Genomic DNA, 25,544 nt, shown 5'->3' on the forward strand with positions numbered 1-25,544 from the left:
TACCAAAAATCATATCGAACAATCGATCTCTATTATTATCTATGAACTAATGTCAAAATATTAGAAACATATTGGATCACAGTAATCATGAAAAATAAATATATCGCCTATAGTTACAAATATATTATTCTACATTCTACATTTGAGAGTTATTATATATTCAAAAAAAGAGGGGAAAAAATTATCGAAAGAAGCTTTTCGATACTAATATATAATGAATAATGCTTATAACACGATGCAGGTTCAGAAACGAACAGGATCGAAGGACGTGCCACGAGCATCGTTTAAACAAGATGCAAGTGCCCTACACTCGTTTCACTCTCGTTTCAAAGGAATTGAAAAATTTCTAAGAACGCTGCACGAGCTGACATTGGGACAGAATACAGAGCAAGAGATAGAGCAGGAATACAACCATGCGCTACTCACAGCCGCCATTCAAAAAGTCGTTTCCTACCCTTATACGAATATATATAGTACACGGATCAATCAATCATTTATAATCAAAATCTTTCATTATGAAAAAGAAATAATTATCTACTCACGTGTGACGTATCTGAAACAGTAGTGTCTTGAGTTCTGTAAATCCCAATGGGGATCTCGCATGTCGTTGAACAGAGTTTTTGGTAAAGCCTACCATAAGTTCTTATCCACATGTCATCCTTTGTGATTCTCATCTGTAATTAAATGGATAATAAAAATAATTTGAAAGATGAAGTTTTGGAAACTTAAATGTAAATATAATTATGAAGTTAGATAGAATTAGATTAAAATAGAAAATGTGAGTAATTGGGAAAACAATTAAAATTAATTATTTTGGAATATGTAAAGTAATTGATTAAGTGTTATTTTGATAAGAAAATCTGTTCAAATGGTAAGAAAAAATAACTTTTCATAGCAAATTTTTATTCTTTTGAAACTTTTAATATGAATTTTTGTTAGAAATTATTTGTTTTTATTAAAAACAAAAAAAAAGATAGAGGAAAGATATCTTACCGATGTTAAGAAACCAGATCCTGGCGCTTGATCCACTCCCAATAGCAATCTTACAAAAGTTATCATATAGTCTTTTACAAATGCTTGATAAAGAAGTGTATCCAACATGGAGGCACTGAAGACACTACCAGCCGCGAAAGGCAATCGGAACATGTAAGATATATGCGAACCTCTTTCCTTTTCTCTCTGTTAAAATAATTACAATTATAATTAAAAAAAATTTTTTAATTATTCCTAACAATTTAATTTTTTTTACAAAATTTTTATAGAGATGTATTCTTAGTTGCTTCATATTTACACAGTATAACAAAATTTTCATTGTACATGTAGGTATATAAAATATCAAAGTAAAGATGAAGAGTATGTATACTTATTAAACTTGACAAGTAACGTACGCAATAGAACACAAAGGAGTCTAAGACAAACAATTTTCTATTATCAGAAAATCAAGCCTTATTGAAACTTTAATTACTTAATTAGAGAGGACCTCTAGTATTTCATAGATTAACTAAAGTTGTAGCGAATACCAGAGTATATTTGAATGCAAATTGTTATTTTATTTTGAAACGAAGAATGTTAATCTTCTATTTGTATTCAAAATTACTACTTAATTTAATAATCATTGAATTAATCATTACCGAAAGATCAAATTGTGTTCTTGAATACGTGTTCTTCGAAAAGTGATGAGAATTAGTATCGAGAACAACAGGAAAAGATACCTTTTCCATTTTGCTGAGATGAAGAGCGTATTTGTCGTGTGCCCTGAATTGCATGAAACGCATATTGCTCGATTGTGAGAGCTCGGTTATGCTTTTTATACTAGGAAAGAATCTGCAAATACATAAACAATACATTAGTAATATTCAACATAAAATGAAAAAAAAGAATTGAAAAATCATTTTGCATATTTTACAATCAATTCTTTCAAATTGATTTTATTCCAATTAAATATAATTTATACATATTTATATTTACTATAATTTTTTATAGTTGCTATTTTTCTACAAAAGAAGTAAAATTGAAATATTTCTCTTTTGCATATTCTGTGACCAAATCTTCCTGCAAATTAACTTTCTTCTTTTAATAAAATATAACTTATGTATCATTTTTCACGATTTACACGCATTATTCTTCATTTAAAATTTTTGACTTACAATCATTATTTTTTTCAGAATTTCCACTTACTTGAACATCGTTTGAACAGCAACGATTGTATTACAATCAGCCAAGGTATCTTCCTCAGCAGAATTGCTAAGTTCTTTGTTTACGACCACCACATTCTCCGCGAGAGTGATACCAGCGCGAAGAAGATCGTCCAAACAGTCGATAGTTCCTTGCATCCAGTATACCAAAGGAAAATAGGATACAGCATCGAGGAATGCAATTTTCGGTATTCGTTCCAACAGAAGAATGATTGGATTCAACGATGTTTTTGATCTGAATGAAAACCCCATTCATTAACATCATGTTCCAAATGATAATTTTTAATAAAGATTATCATTACTATTAATAAACTTTATAGAAATTTCAATTTCTTTCTTTCTCTCGAATAAATTTTTATATATTTGACACGTTTCATTTCATGTATAGAAATATTGAAAATGAATATTCAAAATCATTCATAAAAACTTGTCAAATAGAAATTAAAAATTCTGTAAATTTTTTGTTGTTTAAATTCTTATTCTTATAATTTTAAGATTAATACTATTCTTTTTTTTTTCAGGATACCTAAAATGAGCTCTCAAAGGAATTATGAAGTTATAGATCCCATTGCTAGCGTAATCAGCTGCCAAGATAATGGTCTTGTTCTGCCAATTGTACTCTTTGGCGTTCCTGTAGGTACAATGTTGGCACACCTAACAATTAAAAATATTTAATTATTGATTTATCCATTATTATTTAGACAAGTTATTATTATTTAGATATTCACAAGAATATTTACCTGTGCAAGTTGAAGACAACACAATGGTTTCTTTTCTTTTAACAGATAACACAACGTTGGTGATACGCCTATGAAGGGTGAAACAGGTGGGAATCCCTTAACGATCCTATAAAAATATTTGACTATGAATATGGGGGATGATTTTCAATCTTCGTTTTTATTATATTAAAACGTAAAATATAGTAATTTCAATATTTGCTTTCTAATAATAGAAAGATGATTTAAAATAAATTCTTTAATCATTTTTTTAGAACAATTTATTAATATAAATGTTCTTTAAGTAATATTTATTATATATAAATATTTTTTTAATTTTATTGTATTGATTTTCTATATAAATTTTGTATATCATTATTATTGAGAAAATTTTTGTATTATAGAAATCTGAAATGCAAATGGTGTCGTGCCAACATAACGTGATAACGTTATTGATGCAGTAGTAAAATGTGAAATAATACCGTCCACGTGAGCAAGATTTCAAGCATGTGCCATTATATATAAAATAGTGAAAATAATATTAAATTTAATTAAAGAGATTAAAGAGATTAATCAATTTCTTAGATTATGTTTCTTTATTTTTTAAAAAATGATTGTTTCTTTATTTTCAATTATTAAATTATTTAAAATAATAAAATATTATAATATTAAGATTATTGAAATATACATGCATGCACAATGCAAAAACTAAAATATTTCATAATCTTTTTATTTTTGTTTATTAATTATTGATTCTCACGTATTTATAATGTAAAATGAATTATAATTAAAATTCTCATTTTTTTTAAATAAATGAAAATCATATTTATTATTTAAACTTCAAACACATAGTTTATAGATCTTATATGGATAGAAATGCATGTAAAAATAAATTAATATACTTCTCACGATATTCTCAAAATATGTAATTTTGTACTTCTCATGCAAATTTTCCAACTTGCGTGTAAATGTCCCAAGAAATTATATAGAATAACCTGTTTAAATCATTTAAAGAGATGATTTACATAAAAAAATTATTGTTAGTGCGACTTTATAACATATTTTAAATATAAGAAATTTTACTCTAAAAATTTAAATTCTTGTAACTTTTTAAAGAAATTAAAATTTCTTTCTTGAAACTTTTTGTAAAAGCTACTCAAAGAATTTTACAATTACCTAATAAATATATCATATATTCATATATTCATCTTTCAAATCAATCAAATTCACTATAAGAAATTGATAAATTAAAATTAAAGAATTTAAATTTTTCTCTAAAAACTCGATAAACTTTATAACGTAATTATAATTTTCACAATTTACAATTTAAATATTTTAAGAATTATTGTTAATAAAATTCGTTAACATTCTTATAAAAAAAAAGTATCAAAGAATATTACAACGAAATACCTGACAAATATATTTCCGAACCGATCGTGAAAACTTCCGTTCAAAATTTTCTGTAACTTCATTATTCAGTTCATCTTCGATAATATCGATAATCGAACTTCGATATTTCCAGACCTCATCATTCCAGACGTCGAATGATTTAAAGGATGGAATTAAATGGGGGAACTAGGAATGATCAGTTAATTAATAAATCCCTAGTAAGTGTATTCGCGCGACCTCTTTATCAACTTCCTCCGCCATTTTTTCTTTCTCACATTTCTCGATCACATTCTACTAAAAAATATACGTGCACGCTATAATAAATTTCAATTTTTTAGAACATGGATTCATTTCATTTCTCCTTCTATATATATATTTATATATTGTTCAGTTTCAGCCAAGGTTAATTGATAGTAATATATTTGTCTAATGTATTATATTTTGTCTAACGAATTGTGGGAGATAAGAGAGAGAACGTGTGGGATTCGAAAATAGAATTTTTTTATTAATGCTACGAATGAAGAAAGAGTATTAAAAAGCAAAGAATTATATATAAAGAAAATTTTGTTAATTAGATAAAAACTTGAAGATAAGGAAAGTTTTGGTGAATATTTTTCTTTTTCTTAATATAGATATAGGTTAATTTTTATTTTTATAAGTTTTGATTGTATTATTTATTTAACATTATTCAAATTACGTATTATTAATAATAATAATAGGTAATTCAAATTATTTATTGCGATTATTTCGTATAGATTAATTAATATTAACGTAGATAATTTTAGTCCATTAAACAAATGGCCTTGTCATCAACGTACCAATATTTCAATTAAATTGCTATCAAAATATTACATAAAACTTTCATGAAAGAGAATCTATATCATTTAAAACAATTTCCAATTTAAACTTTAATTTCTGATCACTCATTACTTTCTTCCATTATTTAATTCCTAAAATTTAAGATCAATTAAATATAACAAATTACAAATTAACTCTTTGACATCTAATATTCTTTTTAAAACAACATTATTTTCTTAAACAAATGCTTTACAAAACTTGGAAAGAATTCTAATAAAAATTTACTAGAATCTGACATAACCTAACCTAACTTTAACCAAGAAGATCAGGATTTAAATAAGACAATAATCTTCGCGAGATTTTCAAAATTTCCATTTCAATTTTCCATCCTCCCCCTCCAAATGTTCTCTCCCAACAGGCAAGACAGTTTTTTTTTTTTATTATTACGTAAAGCGTGAAAAAAAAAAACGTGAAACTCACCCTTTGAAACTGCTGGGCAAAGGTGGTGCGTGAAGACGGTAGTGCATAAAGACGATGCGGGAAGGAAGACATCGAAAACATCCATTGAGGACATATAAGGTGTCAGGCAGGAGACAGCATCGAGCAGCAGGATTCAACACCATCGACGCGCCGATTAGCACAGGCATCAGAGGTACATTCAGGGACAGACCGACCATCAAACGTAAACTTTGCGCTCAATTGTATTCCGGAGTTGGTTGAATGACAGGGGGAATGTGGCGACATCGACCTTCTCGTTACTTTTTCTTTTTTTTTTTTTTTTTCAGTTCTTTACCTGTCCGTCTCTCTCTTGTCACCGTGACATTCGAACTTTTCGTGGAATGTTTTTTTTCTCCGGAAAGAAAACAAAAAAAAAAAGAAAGAAAAATGTGCGAAACGAATTTCGTTTGAAATTTGACACGCCCTCTGTCCGAGGGAAAATAAATTTGAAACTTGAAGCAAAAATTGAACTCGATTGAAATTTTTTTTTCGATGAATTTCGCTTTGCATTAGATCAGAGTCGATGAACGAAATTTTGGATAAGAATGCAAAGATAAAAGATTGATCTTTCATTTTTGAGAATGTTAAGAATAGGCGAAGGAGAATGTAATGAGGGAGTAAAAAAAAAAACATCTAAGAGTGCAGAAAAGAAAGACGAGCACGATGCAGTTTCCACAGCGTGGCTGGTAGTGGATACTGACTGGCAGGATTCAGTGCAGATTCTCATTCACTTGATTGTAAATTGAATTCACATCATCGTTATCGTTTACAGATCTTGTCGAGAGTATATCTATAAAGTATATTTTATTTTAGAATGAATATTTTTAATCAAGTAAGAATTACTTTGATAGTTATGAATAACATACTTTCCTTTTAAAATATGTGTAATAATTGATTCTATCTATAACGATTGATTTATACTACTTTTATATTGTCTATATTTATATATAGTGATTTTGTATTCTTTTATTTATTTCTTAAAGATTATATTTATTACAGTTTGAATAAATATGTCATATAAGTTATCTAATCTTCCAATTAATCAAGTTCCAATCAAGTTCCAATACAAAAATAAAATATACCTTAGACAATAGTTGACAGCCAATAGTCTTTTTCCTAGAAACTAATTAAAATAAGAAAGATATAATGTACAATATTAAGAGTGTAAAAAAAGAAAAGAAAAAGAAAGAATATATGATACATTCACCTGATATTTGTGGAAATAAATATATATATATGTATATGTACGGATATAAATAGTTTACACAAGAAAGAAAAAAGACCATGCAAGTGCACGAGATAGAAGTGCAAGATTGTTTCACTCGTATAAGGACTTCTCACGATCGTGCTCCAGTACATAGATCAAAAAGAGATTGGTCAAAGAAAGGGAACCAGCTTTCTCATCTAACAAGTGTATCTATAAATTTATAACGAGCTTTATATCGCCTTCCTGATCGTCAGCTTCCTCTCTGTTCTCGAGGATATATCAAGGATATATTATGGTGATCATCATGTACCTTCGATCCTTTGCGACCTTGGATGGAAAACGATGTGAGATGGACGGTGGCCGTGAAGTGATCATACTCACGCTATTTTCTCGCTGGGCGATCTCCATGGAACATCGTCGTCCATCTCGTCTTCTAACTCGTCACCCTCGTGATCCAATGACTCTTGACCAGGAAGATGCAAGGTTGAACTCGTCAACATGTCTGGGACTGGTAAGATGCTTGGTCTTCTGCTTCCTGCAATATATATATATATTAACAAAAATATTTTATATCCATAGATTTTACATTACATTATATATAAAATTTTATATTTTATAATATATTTGTATGCATTGACGGATGAAAACAAAGCAATATTTCTTTTATTATTAAAATTAGTTCGATTCATTTCTGGTGGAAGCTCTGTAGGAAAAAGAATATATGATGTTACATTATACTACATTATATTAGGGACAGAGATACATCACGTGACACGACGTAATGCTCGACATTGGCGGAAGCTTGGTCACGTGACCTCACTCTCATATAATAGCAGTGGGGATAACGTGACGTCACACGATACAATGTGACGCTTGGTTTTGGCTTGAAAGCTTGATTATGTGATAAATCTCTGCTTAACCAGTGGCAATGAAGAAGATAATGTAACGTCATATATTCTTCTCTTATGGAAATCCGCAGACAAATTAAGTCGCATATTTCTGTTTAACATAGTGAGATGATAATGAGATGTCATGTATTTTAATAAATTTAATTAAATACCATAGAGAAATCGAATCATTTTTGATAGAGGAAACAAGATATTGTCTTCACTTGGTAATCCTATATATATAATATGTATCGCATATATATATATATATATTTGTGAAAATATTGTTTATTTTTTAAAATTTCTGAAATGTGTGCGAATGATATCTGTAATGATTGACTTATACTACTTTATATTCTGATATTTGTTTGTATTTGATTAAGTATGTTAAATAAGATTAATTTAATTGTATTTACCTCTTCTTTGGGTAAGAATTTCGGGACTAAGTAGGTTAGGATTCGGTTCAATGGATCGTGGAACGTCCAAATGGTTTCCGGTTATCGGTGTTTGTGGTGTAGATCCTCCATCCTTCAAACACTGTCGCGAATCACCGAATCCTCCTGGATCTAGATAAGTTGCTATGAAATTAGATATCTGTTACTAAAAATTTTTTTAGACTTTGTTCTTAAAAATATAGAAAAATTTATAGCAATTTATGATTATTATGATAAAAAGAGAAATATAAAAATATTTAATTCTCTAAAAAATTGTATAAAAAAAAGCATTAAATTGTATACGAATAAATTTTTTTAAACTACATAATAAACTTAATATGTTGTTTTTTTATCTTTATGATACATTTTTTTAAAATAATTTTTTTAAATTTTAAATTTTATATGTAATAATTAAAATGTTACATCTTTACATGTTGAATAATCATAATGTAAAATAATAATAGTTCTTTTTTTCATTTTAGTTGAGAATTATTTGCAAGTTGAGGCCCACCCGTAATGCTTGTATAATGTTTTGTAATGTGTAAGTTTGTTTAATCCATTTATCAATAATTAAAATAATGTGTATTTGTTTATATAGAAAAAAAAATAATAGAAAACTATAATTAGTTTTTATTTGATATTAAACGTTTGAAATTTCTTTCAATTTTGATATCCACCGTAGTTTCGAGTAAATGGCTTACACAAAATATGTTACACTTTTGTCAATTAAAATCCACTTATATTTGTATAAAAAATTTCGAATGCAAATTCAAATTCTAAACATGCATATTTTTTAACAATAACATGCATCTACAAGAGGAAAAAATACTTCTTGCATAAAGACATGCCCTCAAGCTTTTAATAACATTTTTAATTGTTATTTTTATTTATAATATAGTGCAAGCAAAATAAATTAAAAAATAAATATATCTTTTTATAATAAATTAGTTATCCAAACGAAGAAAGTAGTAATTCATAATCTGAAATTTATTTCTACTTTTATAGATATAAATTTTAATCTACTACATGCAAAATTGTAAATTAACTGCATTATATAACAAAAATACTCAATTAACAATTAATATTAATAAAATTAAATTATTAAATCATATAGTATAAATTCCAAACATTTATATCTAATATATTATTAATTTAGTAACTATAAAATTTTTTTTAATCTTACATTATCATGTCTCGTTCGCTCTACGAATATATTTTTACATATAATAATTTATTAATAACGATACAAAATTATACACTGGACTAAATTTCTCAATTATCCAAGTTCAAACAACTCGATTTTTCCTTAAGAAATTCATTATAAAGTACATTTACCGAGTCACCAAGAACCATCCAAACTTTCCACCAATACTGTACGAAAAATTAAATTTTCCATCAATAATAGGAAGAAAAAAATAAATAAACGAATAATATGAAAGCATAGCTATGTATGTATTGCAAATAAGATAAAAGAAAAGAAAATAATAATAATAAATTTATATATATATATATATATATGTTATATAAAAATTAGTAAAGTAGTAAAATAGTAAAAAAAAAATAAGATCAAGCGCATGCGACACTCACGGTGGACATCGGATGCGAGTATGTTGTGGTGTTCGAGTGGTGTGGGCGTGCTAGGAAGGACCTGCAAAATAACCTGCGGGGCCCTGTGTGCTTGCGTGCCCTGTTGCACGCTCTGTCCACGGGGCCCCGTGCAAGTCGTCTCCTGTCTGCAGCAAGCTGTTTCTTTCAGCACATTGTTACAATTGTTGGAATTACGATGGTGCTCGTTTGCACCAGGCTTGTTTGCAGTACCATTCCCATCACCACCGGCGATCGTGCAACTGGTTGAGATTGTAGTCGTAGTTGTCGTTGTGCCAGCACCGGTATTCATCGTAGTTGTGGTATTATTGGTCGTGTTGCTGGTCGAGTTGTTCGCGTTTCCAGTTCCATCTGTCTTTGTTTCGATGACTACTTGCGCGCCCTCGGCCCCACTGCCAGTTTGGTTGTTCGCTACCACGAACGCCGAATTCTCTTCCTTCGTGATGCTCATGTAGTAGCAGGTGTCCGTCTTTTTCATTATATGACGTGGACCTTTGACAGAAATAAAATGGAAGAATTTGGTGATGAGAAAATTGACGTGTCAGTTTAATGTGGAATATTTAAAAACGCGCTAGATTACTAACTAGAAACTTTGAAACGAATCGGGAAAGTTCGGAACGAATCGGAAAACTTCGAGAGAGCGAACGAAACTTTCGATATACTGAACGTACGAAAGTATCGAGATGTTGGCCGAATCTGCCCGAATTTTTCCGAATAGTTCCGAATCATACCATTCGAGATAAAAGGGAAAATTTTTCTATTTCAAAAGTTTTATTAATTTTTAATTTTTAAATAGATATATAAATGTGCATGTGTATTTTGTTAGTTCGTAAATTTTAGAGATAAAAATAAATGGAAATGGTTAGATTATTAATTTACCAGGATTTAAGAGGATCGTGTCTTCATAAAATTCTGGAAGTTCCGCTGGTCGTACCGCGACTAACGCCACTCCGTACTTGCGATGACTGTGGAAGGAGGCATAAGTGAAGGATTTGCCTTCGTATTCGCCGAAAAATCGAGAATCCCCTAGAATAATGTGATAAATCTCGTTCCCGGAACATTTACCGTACAGCCTGTGCCACTCTTCTTGCGATTGCTGTCCCTCTCTGTAAAGGTGAATTAATCCGTGTTTATCCTCGACTAAATTTATCTGTCGCGTTTCATTTATTTACTCACTGTCCTCTAGAAGTGTGCAATAGAAGAGTAACCAAGGTTGAAGCACCAGGGCACGTGCAATTATTCGCCAAAAGGGCGTATTTGAACTCATCTTCGCATACCACGTGCTCTGCAAACTTGACGTGAAGTTTGTTCTCCGGACGGAAGATTTGAACGTATTGAGGAACGTTTGGTGCAAAATCTTTCACTGCCCACGATCTATTGCCCACGATCATTCGAATATTGGTAAAATAATAATTCATTTTTTTTTTTTTAAGTAAAAATAAATTAAAAAATATTTACTTTTCTTCGTGATATTATTAAAATTTTATTTATCACGATCGATTATTCGAAACTAACCTAAGTATCGTGTGCTCGTCAGCAGCGGTTTTGTCAGCGTAATTCCTTGCAGCAAGAACGAAACAAGCCTCTGCCTCGTTCATTCTTGCCCTGGTGAGATCACTATCCTTCAAACAGGATCCTTGGATATAGATTACCCTTTGCGCCCAAATGGGCACTTGAAGAATCATTCTCATCGTGGTGTCCAGCTCCATGGGTGACAACAATACAACGTAGTAATCCTATAAATTTTATCACGAATATGTTTAAAAAATTTATTCAAATATTATTCAACATTAGATTTTTAAAAACATGAAAATTTTTTTCGCAAAATTATTCGTATCATTATTATATTGTTATGAAACAAGTATGATCGAAAACTTATTAAATTTTATTTTGTGAATTTCGAAAATGTTAGACAGAGAGGAGTGGAGAAATTGAGAGATAAGTATTGGTAAGTAAAAATAATTACACGCTCAAATTTCTCACCTGTAGAAGGGGATGGGCGTAAAATTCATTTAGAAAATCCATGATAGTGTCGGCTTGCAGCGTTGTACTGCATACCACCACGTGTTTCTCGCTTTGCGCTCGGTGAGAGGAATACGAGCCACCGAGTTTTTGCCTCTCCATCCACGTGAATGCCAACTGCTCGAACTATCGCATAAAGATAAGTGATGTTTCTTTGTTTATTTACTAACCATTTCTTTGCGTTCAAAATTGTTTCTTTGTTTTTCGAATTAGATAGTAAAATAAAGATTTATTATTTTATTTTAATAACAGATAAAGAGTGAAATGTAAAAAATTGTTAAATTTATCTATTTTCTGATTTTAGATTTCGATTTTTATCATCAAATTTCCCGACAATTCGAAAATTGAGAACTGTATAAGTACGTTCCAAAAAAGAAGAGTAAAAATTTGATGCATCAAGAGATATTGAAAAATCCCAGAAATTTGAAGATTTTTCATCAGAATATTTAAGTATTACATTAGTATATCGACAGATCTGACGGATCGCACAGTTATTGTTATTATCGCAATTAGTGGCATCGATCGACAACTTACCCTTTGATCAGTGTCATTAGTCAATGATCTCGGTCAACAAGTGAGATAAGGCAATACTTGCGTTACACTCTATCATTAAGGGATTTAATTAAGCGTCTGGTCGACAACCAGAATTAATTAAATTGCTTGCAGTAAACTGGAATTTTATTAAATTATTGACAACGAGCTGACGATAAAATTTGCATATAATATTATTCCCTTTTATGTAGTATAATATATTCCTGGGTTTATTGCAGGAATGAAGTCATTTTTGAGTCATAATGTTGTGTCTTTCATTTATAGTTATGTTCATAATTACAGAAATAGTATATACATAGTTACATGGATACTTTATGTAATTGAAATTATGATATATGTGTATAAAAATTATTAATATTTAATGATTAAACTTTAAAATTATTACTTTTCAATAATTAACTTTTTTTTACTTAAATTATTATTAAGTTTTCGTTATTTTTAAATCTTTTAGTTAGATTCTTTTATTTAAAATATAAAAGAATGTAATTTTTAGTTTAAATTAAATAATCAAATTTTTTAATATTTTGGAATATAAATAAAAATGCACAAATATAATGTACTATATTCTCTGTAGAATTTCATAAAAATTGAAATAGTGGAAATTTTATTTTCCAAAATTTCAATATTAAAGTAATGGAACTTTTAATTTTGTAGAATTATAATAAAAAATAATGGAATTTTATTTCATTTCAATATTAAAACACTTGAATTTTACTTTTCAGAATTTTAATATTAAAATAATGAAATTTTATTTTGCACAATATTTTAAAAATAAAAATTTTATTTCACAGAATTTTATTCATATAATATTTGTGATATCAAATAAAATTAATTAACTTTTTCTGCATTTAAAACTCTTTAGTCATGAAGGGTTTTTAGGATTTTCAAACCAAGATCTCAAGGTAATACTTTTATGATCACTGAAGAACGATGATGTACGTCATTTTCATCATTAACATTAACATTAAAAGAAAAATAAAGTTTCAAATATTGTGAGTATAATCTATAAGAGTTTTATCAAAATTTTAAAGAAATTCAATTATTTATTATTAAGTCTAATTATATGAAGTATGAAATATTATACATTATTTAACTTCAAATTTCTTGACTTTATTTCCATATTAGGTTAGATAGGTTTTAAAAAAAATAAAATATTTGTAACTATTTTTCAAAGAATTTATCAAAAATGTTCCAAGGATATTTTATTAAAAGAATAATAAATTAAACTAAATATTTCAATATATAAAAGTATTATAAAAATTTTCTCATATAAAAAAATTCAAAATTATAAAATGGAATACGTACCTGAGTAGGCAGAACGATGAGAGCAACGCAGATCATAATGACCATGTAAAGTTGGGAGGGCCAAATGTCAGGTACAAAGTCACCGTAACCAACTGTGGAAAATGTCACTACAACGTAGTATGTGCTTTGAAACAAATTTAGATGCCTGTGCCCAGCTCTCTGGAAATGTTGGATCCCGCATACGCTAAAACAATTCGAATTATTGTACAATTAGAGTGTCGCTATTTTCAGTCACGTGATCACGCTCCGCCATATTGAAATTATCACTACGACGAATAATTCTGTCTGTTTCTGAATGCAGGATTCTTTTGAACTGTGATTGTGAACTATTGGCAATATTTTTCAAAGATCGGAAAAATTATTGGAATTATTGCAAGCCTTTTCAATGTCGAGGAGGTAATGGAAATCGTTCAAAGTTGAAGGATTGTTTGGCAAAAAGGAACGAGGTACGTTTACAAACGAGTCGGCTCCATTATGCATGCGGCCTCGTTTTCATATCTCGGTTTATATTTGTGCGAATTCTTTTTTTTTTTTTTCTCTCCTCTCTCGTGATGTTTAAGCAACTATTTTTGTGCTATTGTAATGAGGTGATTGTATAATGAATTCTTTTTTTATGTAGAAATAGTGATTCTTTTTAATGATTTTGTAAAGATCGATACATCTAAGAAAGTTTATTGTGTCATGAATTGAAGTTTAAAGAAATATTTGAAGAGCTTTTTATGTGATTTTTTAAAAATAATTATAAGTTTTTCATATTTATAATTACGAATAACGAAAAATTTTAATTTATCCTCAGCCGGTATAATGGATCGCTGAGTTTCGGGTGATATTTTCATTATAAAAATGTTTAAACATTTGAAATATCACTTTGTATAATATAATAAATTGGAGACTATAATAAATATTTTAAAATCGTTTCAAATTTTTTTAAAGTTAAAAAAAACTTTAAAATAAAAAATCAAGTTAAAGAATGAAGGAGCCATTATGCAGATAGTTATGCTATTAAAAGATACATATTACCGACGGAAGATTAGTTTTTCTCAAATTTAATGAAAACAAATATTCAAAATATTTTTATTAAAATACGTACATATAAAATTGATACCTATTTAACAAAATCCAAAAAAATAATTATCAATTTCGATAGTACACTTTGATTCACCATTTTTATTTGTTCATATAGACAAGTCAATTAAAAAAAAGAAGAAAAAAACGAAAAAAAGTTGAATAGTGAGAGAAACGATATTGCTTTTTTAATTGGACGGATTTCGATTGCGTGGATCTGGAGTCAAAAAAAAAAAAAAAAAAAGAAAATAGTTCACAATCACGCTCCCCTCGTTTTAATAATCATTTTATAAAATTATTTGCATACATTTGCGATATCGATAGTGTTACTTTTATGTTGCGAAAATTTTTTTTATTTTTTACAATTTAAAAAATATTCAACGCCTTAAAGGAAATAATTAGAAATAATTTTTAATTTAATTTTTTATATCCAGATTATTAATGTATTCGTACAACATCTTGGAAAGTTAGTATAAAAATTTTTTTTTTATTAATTTATATTTATTATAGAAATTTAAAGATAGTTGACAATAAAATACGAGAAATTTTTTTACTTTTTACGAATTTATTTTTCCTTGGCTTTTTTAAAATTTAAAGCTTCATCTTAAAATTAATTAGCAATATTTTTTTAATATACAGAATGTTAATATATTTGTAAGTCGATTTTAGAGATCAAAACAAATACAAAAATTCATATAAGAATGTCGATTAATATTTATTTATTAAGTTATAAAGCGATAGAATGAGATAGTTCCATCTTTATCGCACCGCTGTCTCGTTCTATGTTCGTCTCGCTTTATCTAACGCGAACTTAAATCGTCTTAATAAATAAGCCTCAATCTGACATTTTTGTACACCAACTTTTGTTTTTACTTCTAGAATCGATCCTTTAAAGATGATTGAACATATTAACACTCTTTACAAGGATTTAAAAATTTAATTATGATTCAGAGAGATAAATTATACTTCCGTTAATTCATCAGTTATTATTTAATTGATTTTGCCTCGATGAAAATGATTAACTGATTGATTCAATTTTGTATGGGCGAGTTGAAATTCATAGCCATTTTTATTTAATTGATAAAATGAATATGCATTGAATTTGTAGGGAAAAGATTGAAACGATATTGAATCGTGCATTGAATGGATTTGAATAGATTCTTCATCGAATGATTTTACTTTTATTAATACCTTTAAACAGTATAAATTTAAGCAATAGTGTGGAATGAAATAATAAAAACAAATGTAAGTCAAATTAAAAAAAAAAAAAAAAAGATACTAAAATTTTTATTCAATTTTTTTTTCATCAAATTTCTATACAAAAATTGAAATTTATTTTTAATCCTGTTCAATATTATAATCCTTTAAATATTTTCATAATTTTCATTAATTAATTTTCCTTTTTACCTAATTTATATAATGTAATATATTAGGTTAAGTTAGGTTAGGTTAACTGTATAGATTTTAAATTCAATTCAAATTGATAATGGCTTATCTGTTATACGTAAAATTTCAATAAATAAATCAATTCAAAAGTAAACGGGGAAATTAAAAATGCAAATTTAGTAACTCGACGACATATTAAAGAGGAGAGCTCTTAAAGGATTAAAGTAATGTGCATTCTGCAACTTCTTGATTTTTTTTTTTTTTTGAGACACGTTTCTTCTGATTTATAAATGAATTTTAACGGAGAATCTGCAAAATTTCGCGAAATTTAAAAACTGCTTACCAGATTGTGATTTAGATTTGACATTTCAATTAACATTTTCATTGCGACTATAAATTTTTTTTTTTTAAATAATTTTTTCTTTCATTTAAATATACATATGTTGGAATTTTAATCAAAGTTTGTCCAAAAGTATCATTAATTTTGAATAGATAATTGAATTTACATTTTTAAATATTATTTAAATATTATTAATATTAAATTATTATTAGTAGTGTGAAAGCTTGAAAAAGGTAAAGGAACTTTCTAATATTTGTATAAGAATAATATTTGTTAATAAAAAATAAAATTAAAATTAAAATTTTCAAAAAAGAAATTAATTTTTCTAATAATTGTCTTCTCTAACTGTTTAAAAAAAAGAAAAAAAAAAAAGAACTGACTGCATATTCTTTAATAAATTTTTCTAAAGTAAAAATATAATTTTGAAAAGAAACTGACAATATTTTTCTCAATTAATTTTTTTTTCATATAAAAATACAATTTTTAAAAGAAATTGAATTTAAAAACTTCTCTTTACATTTATTACAAGATTATTTTCTAAAATAATAATATAATTTTCACAATAATTTTAATTAAAATTAAAATTTTCAGAAAAGAAATTAATTTTTCTAATAATTGTCTTCTTTAATTGTTCAAAAGAGAATAAAAAATACAATTTTTAAAAAGAATTGACTGCATCTTCTTTAATAAATTTTTCTAAAGTAAAAATACAATTTTTAAAAGAAATTGAATTTAAAAACTTCCCTTTACATTTATTACAAATTTATTTTCTAAAATAATGATATAATTTTCAAAAGGAATTAAATTATATAACTAAAAAGTTCAATAATTTTTTTTCACTCCACAATGCAATATTTATTTAAAGATTCTTATTCTAAAATAATCCAAATTAAATTTTAATAAAAAAATTTAATAAAAAATTTTTTTTCTAATTATTATTATTTTTTATTCCAAAATAAAAATATAATTTCCAAAACATCACATCATATATTTTCTTTAACATGAAAATTCATTTACAGTCAAGTTTCAATTATTCCAAAAGTACAAATATCAATTTCCAAAAGAATTTAATAAAAATGTTTCCTCAATATTCCTTTAACGCAAAATGAACTCAGTATTTATTATATCATTTACAGCCACGTCTTCTTCCATCCGTCTTGAAGAATATAGACAATACGCTAATCCTCTACCGCATTATCAATATTGATTCAGCATACGGTTTGCTCGTTCAACTCTGAGAATACAGATTATGCCAGAGATATATTCTCCCCCTTGTAAACTCCACGAGTCTACTCTATTTCTGACGAAGTGTATCGGCGATGCTATACATCTTGGAAACGCGACAACCTTATACGTAGGGCGAATGTCAACCGATTTTCATTGGAACAGTGATATAGGTAAATGTATGGCGCGACGCAATAACTGGACCAGAAAGATAATAAATCTATCTAGCTCGCTTTACCATTTTGCATAATTTTGTATATTCAAATATGCGTGTATTACATTTATGTTGATGTTGATAGATTCACTTTCTTAGTTTCTACATTGTGTATGAAATGTAATTTGATAAGTGAAAGTAAATGAAATTGAGCTTACTGGATTTTGAAGTTGTAAATAAATTTTTCTTGTTAGTTTATTTATTTCAATTGAAAGTGTAAGTTTAATATTAAGGAATAAAGATAATGAATAGAAATATTCTGGTTTCAATTTTTTTTTTTAGAAATTGATAGAATATTATGTTTCATAATAATTTTTGTGAATTTGTTTTTTTTTTTATTTGATTATTTAGAGTTGCTACAATTAATGTATTAAAAATAGTCAATTTTTTAAATAAATTTTGATTATTAATTTATTTATTTTGATTAAAAGTTTAATAGAAGTATAGAAATAGGTAAAGATACCTATCTTTTAGATTTTTATATGGATTTTAGAATTATTACAATTTTTTTAATACTATTGAAAAACTTATTGAGATAAAATTGTAAAATTTATTAATCCTATATTTAATTTATTATATTTTAAAGAAGAAAAAAAGCATGAGGTGAAAAATATTTAATCAGTTTCTATATTTAGAATTTCCACTTTTAGATATTTATAGATTATCATCAAATGATAAAACATTTTTATTTTTCTAAACAAAATATCCATATCAAAATTGAATTTTTCATTGAAAACAATTATATTTATTATTTTCTTATTTAAATAAACTGACTGAATAATAAAAGAATTACTAAAGTTTCAATCACTTGATTGAAATTTATCTACCTCATAAAAAAAAAAACAAAATAAGTTTAAATTTTTCCTTTAATATTAGTTAAATTAAACTTTGAATAAAGTTTAAATAATTGTTTATTAAAATTTATTCATAATCATTATAATTGATCCTTCCTATAATCTTTCTTAATTAATTGTGGTTACGCTTTGAATATAATTATGCTTGAATAAATTATCAAAGTTTGACTTCCTAACCTCAACTATTCAATTTCGCCTATATTCTATACAGCAGCCAATGTGATGGCACCAAACATCCATGTCGCATTCTCTTTCCCAAAATACTTCACAAAGTTCAACTATATTCGATTCCTTTCGACAACCTGTTTCCATTATCCCTTATATCCATTCTCCTCTTTAGAGAAACGACTTCCGAGCAATGTCGTGATCGAGGAACAGTGGCAAGGGCGAGCTTACAACTACACAACTACTAGAATTACACCGTAAATAATGAATCAGGACGATCGATAACGATCCATCTGCACGAGCCGCCACGATTACTTATTTAACATCCGTCCCACATTACTGATCCAGGTCAATCGGTCTCATCCTTTCGCGACACGATTAAGATCCTCACTTCTTATTTTCTAAGATACGAAATGAGACACGTTTGATGTTAATCCTGTTGAAAGATGTAATTTTATCGTATATAATTTTGAATGTAATATAACTTTGAAAATGAAATATATTGTTTGATTTTAAACAATAATTTAATATTTTGAAGAAAATATATTTGGATCTTGAAATATTGTTTTATTTAATCTGTTTCGAATACAATGTGAAGTATTATTCATTTTCATAAGATTGCAATGCTTATTTATTTTTGAGATAATATTTAGTTCATAATTCAAGAAATTCGAAATTCATCGACTTATAACAATAAGGTAGTTACACATGAATTTTTCTGCATTGAGAACAAAATTTTAAAATAATCAAATATATTGCAATAATATATTTGAAACCAATAATAAATTATCGTTATTCGTCTATGATATGATGTAAAAATATCTAAAATCAATAGGATTGAAACGAGTTCAGGTTTAAAATATTCAATAATTTTTCAAAAGTACGTTACTCGTAAGTTGATACTCGCAAAAAATATAGGGTCTAGCGAGGTAAGCCAACTAACACAAACATATAGTCACACGCATTCTTATAATTGGCTGAACTCATCACAACTATTAACTACCACCAATAACATACGTCGGTGTATATTATGTTTGGTGGGGCAAGTGGCTTACTGTCCGCAGTCTCCGAGTGTCAAGTTACCATGACACTATAAGTCTATTTATGCTGTTCAGTGTAATTAAACGCGAGACGATACAAACAACAAGAAATTTAATCACTAATTTTCCAGTCCACGAGTGAATTACAATATATTCCAGTGATTGCAATAACTGCGAAAATTTTCTTTGTTAATCAAGTTTCGTTAACGAAGCTTTCTGTCCTTCAAAGTTTCCAGAGTTTTTCAGTTGTTAACGTGTATATATATGCATGAAAACTCGCAATGACGATAGCACATCGAAGAAACAATTTCATGGAAAACTAAGTAATAATTATTCGAGTTTTAGAAATTGACGAAGAACTTTTTGAGCAATTTCCGTAAAATTAAGAATTCCACAAAGGAAGAATTCTCAAAATTGATAAAAGCATACGTGAACATATTCTTCAATTTGGTTAATGTTCAAGTTTTTTTTGGAATATTTTTTTAGAATATACAGGTATCTATGAGATCGATAGAAAATTAATTTCGTTTACTGGCTGGCAATTTTGCATTTAGATTGCGGAACACGAAGTTTCTATTCTGTAGAAAATTGAATGCTTAAGAGGTAATTGTTTGCTTGGGAATTCAACGTTAAAAATACGTCTCTCTACTTTATTTACTACTTCATTTTCCAAATTATTATTTTTCCTTTAATATGAAAGTAAATTTTGTTTCCAATAAAAATGACAAGACGATGACATTTTTAAACAACGATTAATTGATTGATTAAATTTTAAAATTCGAAAACCTAACCTAACTTTCTTAGACTTTAAAATCTCACGTGAGAAACTTTTCACACTTTTTGACTTACGAATAGTAATTACAAATGATAGTGTAGTTGGTAGACAGAAAATTCAACGATTTCTAAATAGAATTACCTATTCTGATTGACAAACTTACCTCTTTACAAGGATATAACTTATGTACAAGCTATACCTTATTTAGGTAAACATGAATAATGGTTGAGAATAGAACAGGAATAAAAGCTAACCGGTATGAAGTTAGAATTTTAATTCTTTTCAGTGAATGAGGGAATATCATGTGAAAGAAAATTAAAATTATTAATTAAAAAAAGGAATTATTGCACTGCAGAGATGATTATTTGACTTCTAGTGTTTGTGCATTTGTACAAAAATATAAATATTGAAAAATGTGACGAAATGAACATAATATAAACTAAATTAATTGTTATAACATTGAAAGTTTTAAATTGTATTTATAAAAATTTATTAATTCTATCATTCGTTTAATTGATGAATTTTATCAAAGAGAGGGATATAAAGAAAAAAAAGGTAATAAGCGAATTAATATTACAGTAAAACATTATAACTTTTTTTTTTTTTTTTAAGAGAGAAACAGTAAACTTTGTTCATCGCAAGGAATGGAGTTTGTTAGCATTCCAAACTTCGTTAGGAATCGTAATTTGAAACGAGAAATGGAAGAAAGTGTCTGGAAAATTAATAAATTTGCATATTTGTCTAAATATTTGCGTTTGAAGTGGAAAATGCTAATTAAAGAAAAGGCAAGCTGAAAATTATTCCCAACCAGAGTAAGATAAACCGAGGAATATTTTAACTTATACAATTGGAGAAAAAAAAAAAATAAGAAATATTTTATCAAAAAACATTTCATTTTTCTAATTTTATTGCATATTTTACAGATATAAAATTTAACAAACAATTATTTTCTACTCACCTAGTAAAGACAAGGCACAGTAACGTAGCACTAAGGATCATAAGTTGCTGACTTAAAGCTGATTGAGATTTTTGCATAGCTCTGTGCAGATCGTTCTGAAAAAAAAAAAATGCAATAATCAAAAATGAAACAAAAATCGAAGGATTTTTCGTAAGATTTTTCGTCAATTACTTACGAACATATTTTCCAAAGAATGTTTCGCCAACCAGCAATTTAGGAACACCGGAATGAACAGATTTCGCATTGGTGGATAAAGTAGCTGGAAATTCAATTTAAAATGTGTTATTATTGCAATATTTTAATCACAATATAATAGTAATATAAGTAGTGTAAGGTATCAATAGTCAGACGAGTAATTTTTGAATTGTTAATATCAGTTACTAATTTATTCTATAAGAATATAAAAAATTACAATTTGAATTATAATAATATAAATAATTTATATTATTTGCTTGATCATAATTAGCTTGTTTCATTTTTCTATTTCTAACCAGTATACTTGTACAATTTATCCAAATTTTATTGTCAAATTATTTATCTACTTATGATTAATTTGTTTTAAAATATAATAGTAATTAGAGAAGTATAGAATCATGATTAGACAAATATGGACTTGCCATAATCTACTATTTTTGATTTGTTAAAGAATTAATATTAAAACTTTAATCTATAAGAATATGAAAGATTATAACTTGGATTGTAGTAATATAAATAAGTTTATACTACTTGTTTCATCATAGCTAGTCTGTTTTACTTGTCTGACCATAAGTACACTTGTACTACTTATCCAGTTGCTAAATTATGTCAAACTATTTATCTAATCATAACTAGTTTGTTCTAAAACAACAGTTAGATAAGTAGTATAGACCGGAATCATGATTGGACAAATATAATGGATTTTGATTTGCCATAATTAGACAAGTAATCTATCTCTTTTGATTTATCAAAGAATTAATATTAATTACCAATTTATTTTGTAAGAATATAAAATGTTAGAATAAGTTAGATTTGTATCAACTTAGAAAAATTATCCATACTATGGCTGACTTATTCTACTTCAACATAACTAGTAACATTTGTACTCTTTATATAAACTATTTGTCAGGTCTGATCATAATTGTGATCTGTATGTGTTCAACTATGATTCTTGATTGACTTCAAAACATAAGTAGAAACTTCAATGAATTATTTAAGTATTTTATGAGCTAATTGAAGTTTATAGGTTGTCGATTAAATGATCATAATCATGAATTATCATCGTAATTATCTAAAGTGAAAGAATTATATTAGAAATTTCTCCTATTGCTACAAATACTTTTTTTTTTTTTTTCTTAAAATAAAACTCGTTAGGAAATATAATTACGCTCATAAGTCACGAATAGCTTGTCATGTAGCTAGTGATGTAAATGCTGACCTAAAAAATGAAAAACTTATTCCACTTATTTCCATATAATTGTTAAGAATCCAATGCATATAAAATAATAAAAGTAATTAATTTCTTGATTTAAATTAAATTAAATGAAATTTCCCATGCGTTAGATACCATGATATAAATATTTTACACTCGATTACATTTACAAGAAGCAACCAGTTGGGATTTATCGACCTGGTTGGTGACACAAAACTAATGAGTCTAAACCAATTAAATTCCTCGTAGCACGATCCTCTGGTGCTATTCAATTCTATTCAAGCTCAAATCAGAATTAGTCCCAATAGAATATAGATCGATACTTGGAAATTTTATTAAATTTATAAAGTGAAACGAAATTAAAAATCTTTGTTTTAATTATTTAGCGAATAAAAAATTAAATAACCGTTAATCGAATGTTCTTTTATTTCAAATTTTAATTTTAAATTATTTTTCAGATTTTTAAATTTAAAAAAAATATCAAAGAAAAATTACAATTGATTCTATTCGCTTTAATCATTGATTATTATCACTAGTATTATTTGTAGACAAATCATTCATCTATTTATACCAATATTATTATACCAATAAGTAATTTTAATTAATTTTTCAAATTATTATATTCATAAAATATTGTTTTTCAATATCTATAATTTTTCAATATTTCAATAATTTAGATTTTATAATTTTAATATTTTATATATCCCTTGTCTTTAATCAAGAAACCACGTATAATCATTTTTAATCAATTCAATTCGACACAGATCAAAAAAATAGAACATCTAAGTACGTCTATGTAAATCTAGATTATCTACACATGTATATTTACACTGTATATCCGATCGAGTCGATACAAAGCAACAAGTTCTTTACTCTCTCAGTCGGTATCTCGTTAATCATTGTAATCGATCATATATCGTTCCAAGTACAACGAAAGAAGGCTTTATTAGTACCTTTTCCTATTGCGTGCCAAAAGAACGTAAAACGTTAGATTTTTATCGTCTGTTCATTGGAATAAAACTAAGAAAAAATCGCGATATAAAGACGACCGGAAGACATTTTCTTCTCCGAGTTTCTTATCAATCAGCGTCTTAATGAACCATTTTACGGCTTTATGTACTCTCGAGCCAACGTTTGGAAAATATAATGGCCATATTGCTTATCCACCCTTGATATAACTTATAGGGCACATTCTGCCCTTATACGTGAAATATCGATGTTTTTTATTTTGTTTTTTTTTTACTTCATTGTAAATATTTTATATTTACAATTTTTATATATTATTATTTATTTTATATATTGTATATTGAGCAATTTAATTTATCAAATAAATAAAAAAAATTACAAAAAAATAAATTACTCACCGTGATGGTGAATGGAATTGTGTTGACCAGCTCGAGGATGAAGTGGAAAGAGAGAAGCTGCTGCCAGACGTTTCCCTGTGGACATGACGAAGACAGCTCAAAAAACCCAGCGACAATTTAAAGAAAAATGCTGAGTGCATTAAAAGAAGAAAACGTTCCACAATATCAAAAACAGTCGTTCTGCATTTTCAATTTCTGTCGTCTATGTAGATTATATTTAATTTGTGTTTGTCAACGATTTTCAAAATGTTATCTTTAAATCAACAGGTGCCTGTTTAATTACTAAAAACCAATTTAATACTCCCTAATAATCCCTTCCTCTTTTTCTGAAATAACGAATTAAATAAATGTTAATTAATCATTGTGCAAATTTTGTAATTGCTCGATTTTCTGTAGCAAAATCATTTCCAATAACGACGATTTAGAACGATTTTGTAAATATTTCAGGATAATTAACAAATTCAGAAATTAAAAACATTTGAATGATTTAATTAGAAGAATTAATTAATGGTAAAATTATTGTATAATTTTTGATTATACAAAATTTGTAATTTATCATATTTTATTATTTTTTTAATTTTAACTTTTAATTTTACATTATTTTAGAAATTTTATATTAATTTCATTTCATCTGCAAAGAGAAAATTGTAACCTTATAGAATTTATTATAAAATTTGTAAAATTATATCTTTGTGATTGACAATTGTAAAAACATATAATTGAATTAAATGTAAAATACAAAAATTTTGAAAAATATTTTACAGAAATTATTAGAACATATATATATATCTATCAAGACCATTATATTTTATATAATTTTAGTTATACAGTATTTGGTTAATAGAACTGAAACAAAATTTTAAGATTATGTATAGTTATGGAAAAATCTACTTTTCAAATGTTTATTTTTATGAAACAACTTAACAACAATATAAAATTTTTTAATTTTCATTTAATTCTATTTAAAAAAATAATTTATTTACAAAAATTCTATTTTCACGTATCATATAATTATTATATCACGTAATTATATAATAAATTATTTTTCCAATAAAAAATTTATTTCCTCGTTTGATTATTAAAATTTATTTATGTCTAACGAATTGTTAAAAATGCAAAAAGATTTTTTAAAAACGTTCTTCG

General features: G+C 26.9%; 1 protein-coding gene and 1 long non-coding RNA gene across 13 annotated transcripts in view; one reads left to right on the forward strand and one right to left on the reverse strand.

The window, feature by feature from the left end:
* The window catches only part of LOC413159 (potassium channel subfamily T member 2), a 140,251-nt gene that overhangs the window by 2,443 nt on the left and 112,264 nt on the right, over nucleotides 1-25,544 (reverse strand). For 3 of the 11 annotated variants that reach the window (XM_026441335.1, XM_026441342.1, XM_026441343.1), the window contains 18 exons: nucleotides 24,402-24,476; nucleotides 21,805-21,888; nucleotides 21,630-21,724; nucleotides 13,609-13,792; nucleotides 11,713-11,877; nucleotides 11,245-11,465; nucleotides 10,906-11,103; nucleotides 10,609-10,835; nucleotides 9,712-10,221; nucleotides 8,107-8,268; nucleotides 7,185-7,338; nucleotides 5,579-5,587; nucleotides 2,936-3,041; nucleotides 2,722-2,849; nucleotides 2,179-2,430; nucleotides 1,632-1,824; nucleotides 994-1,179; nucleotides 543-674 (listed from right to left, as the gene is read on the reverse strand). In XM_026441335.1, coding sequence (XP_026297120.1) covers nucleotides 543-674; nucleotides 994-1,179; nucleotides 1,632-1,824; nucleotides 2,179-2,430; nucleotides 2,722-2,849; nucleotides 2,936-3,041; nucleotides 5,579-5,587; nucleotides 7,185-7,338; nucleotides 8,107-8,268; nucleotides 9,712-10,221; nucleotides 10,609-10,835; nucleotides 10,906-11,103; nucleotides 11,245-11,465; nucleotides 11,713-11,877; nucleotides 13,609-13,792; nucleotides 21,630-21,724; nucleotides 21,805-21,888; nucleotides 24,402-24,476 — 3,081 coding nt within the window. The remainder of the gene's footprint in view (nucleotides 1-542; nucleotides 675-993; nucleotides 1,180-1,631; nucleotides 1,825-2,178; nucleotides 2,431-2,721; nucleotides 2,850-2,935; nucleotides 3,042-5,578; nucleotides 5,588-7,184; nucleotides 7,339-8,106; nucleotides 8,269-9,711; nucleotides 10,222-10,608; nucleotides 10,836-10,905; nucleotides 11,104-11,244; nucleotides 11,466-11,712; nucleotides 11,878-13,608; nucleotides 13,793-21,629; nucleotides 21,725-21,804; nucleotides 21,889-24,401; nucleotides 24,477-25,544) is intronic. The other 8 variants (XM_026441337.1, XM_026441338.1, XM_026441341.1 and 5 more) reach the window with 8 other exon arrangements.
* LOC102655529 lies at nucleotides 19,815-21,739 on the forward strand. Of its 2 annotated transcripts, none has more exons than XR_001703320.2 (3): nucleotides 19,815-20,499; nucleotides 21,284-21,483; nucleotides 21,595-21,739. It is a non-coding gene; the product is annotated as an uncharacterized LOC102655529 (long non-coding RNA). The 2 variants fall into 2 exon arrangements; XR_001703319.2 differs by lacking the exon at nucleotides 19,815-20,499 and adding an exon at nucleotides 21,185-21,226.

Source organism: Apis mellifera, linkage group LG6, assembly GCF_003254395.2.
Source record: "Apis mellifera strain DH4 linkage group LG6, Amel_HAv3.1, whole genome shotgun sequence".
Taxonomy (NCBI): domain Eukaryota; kingdom Metazoa; phylum Arthropoda; class Insecta; order Hymenoptera; family Apidae; genus Apis; species Apis mellifera.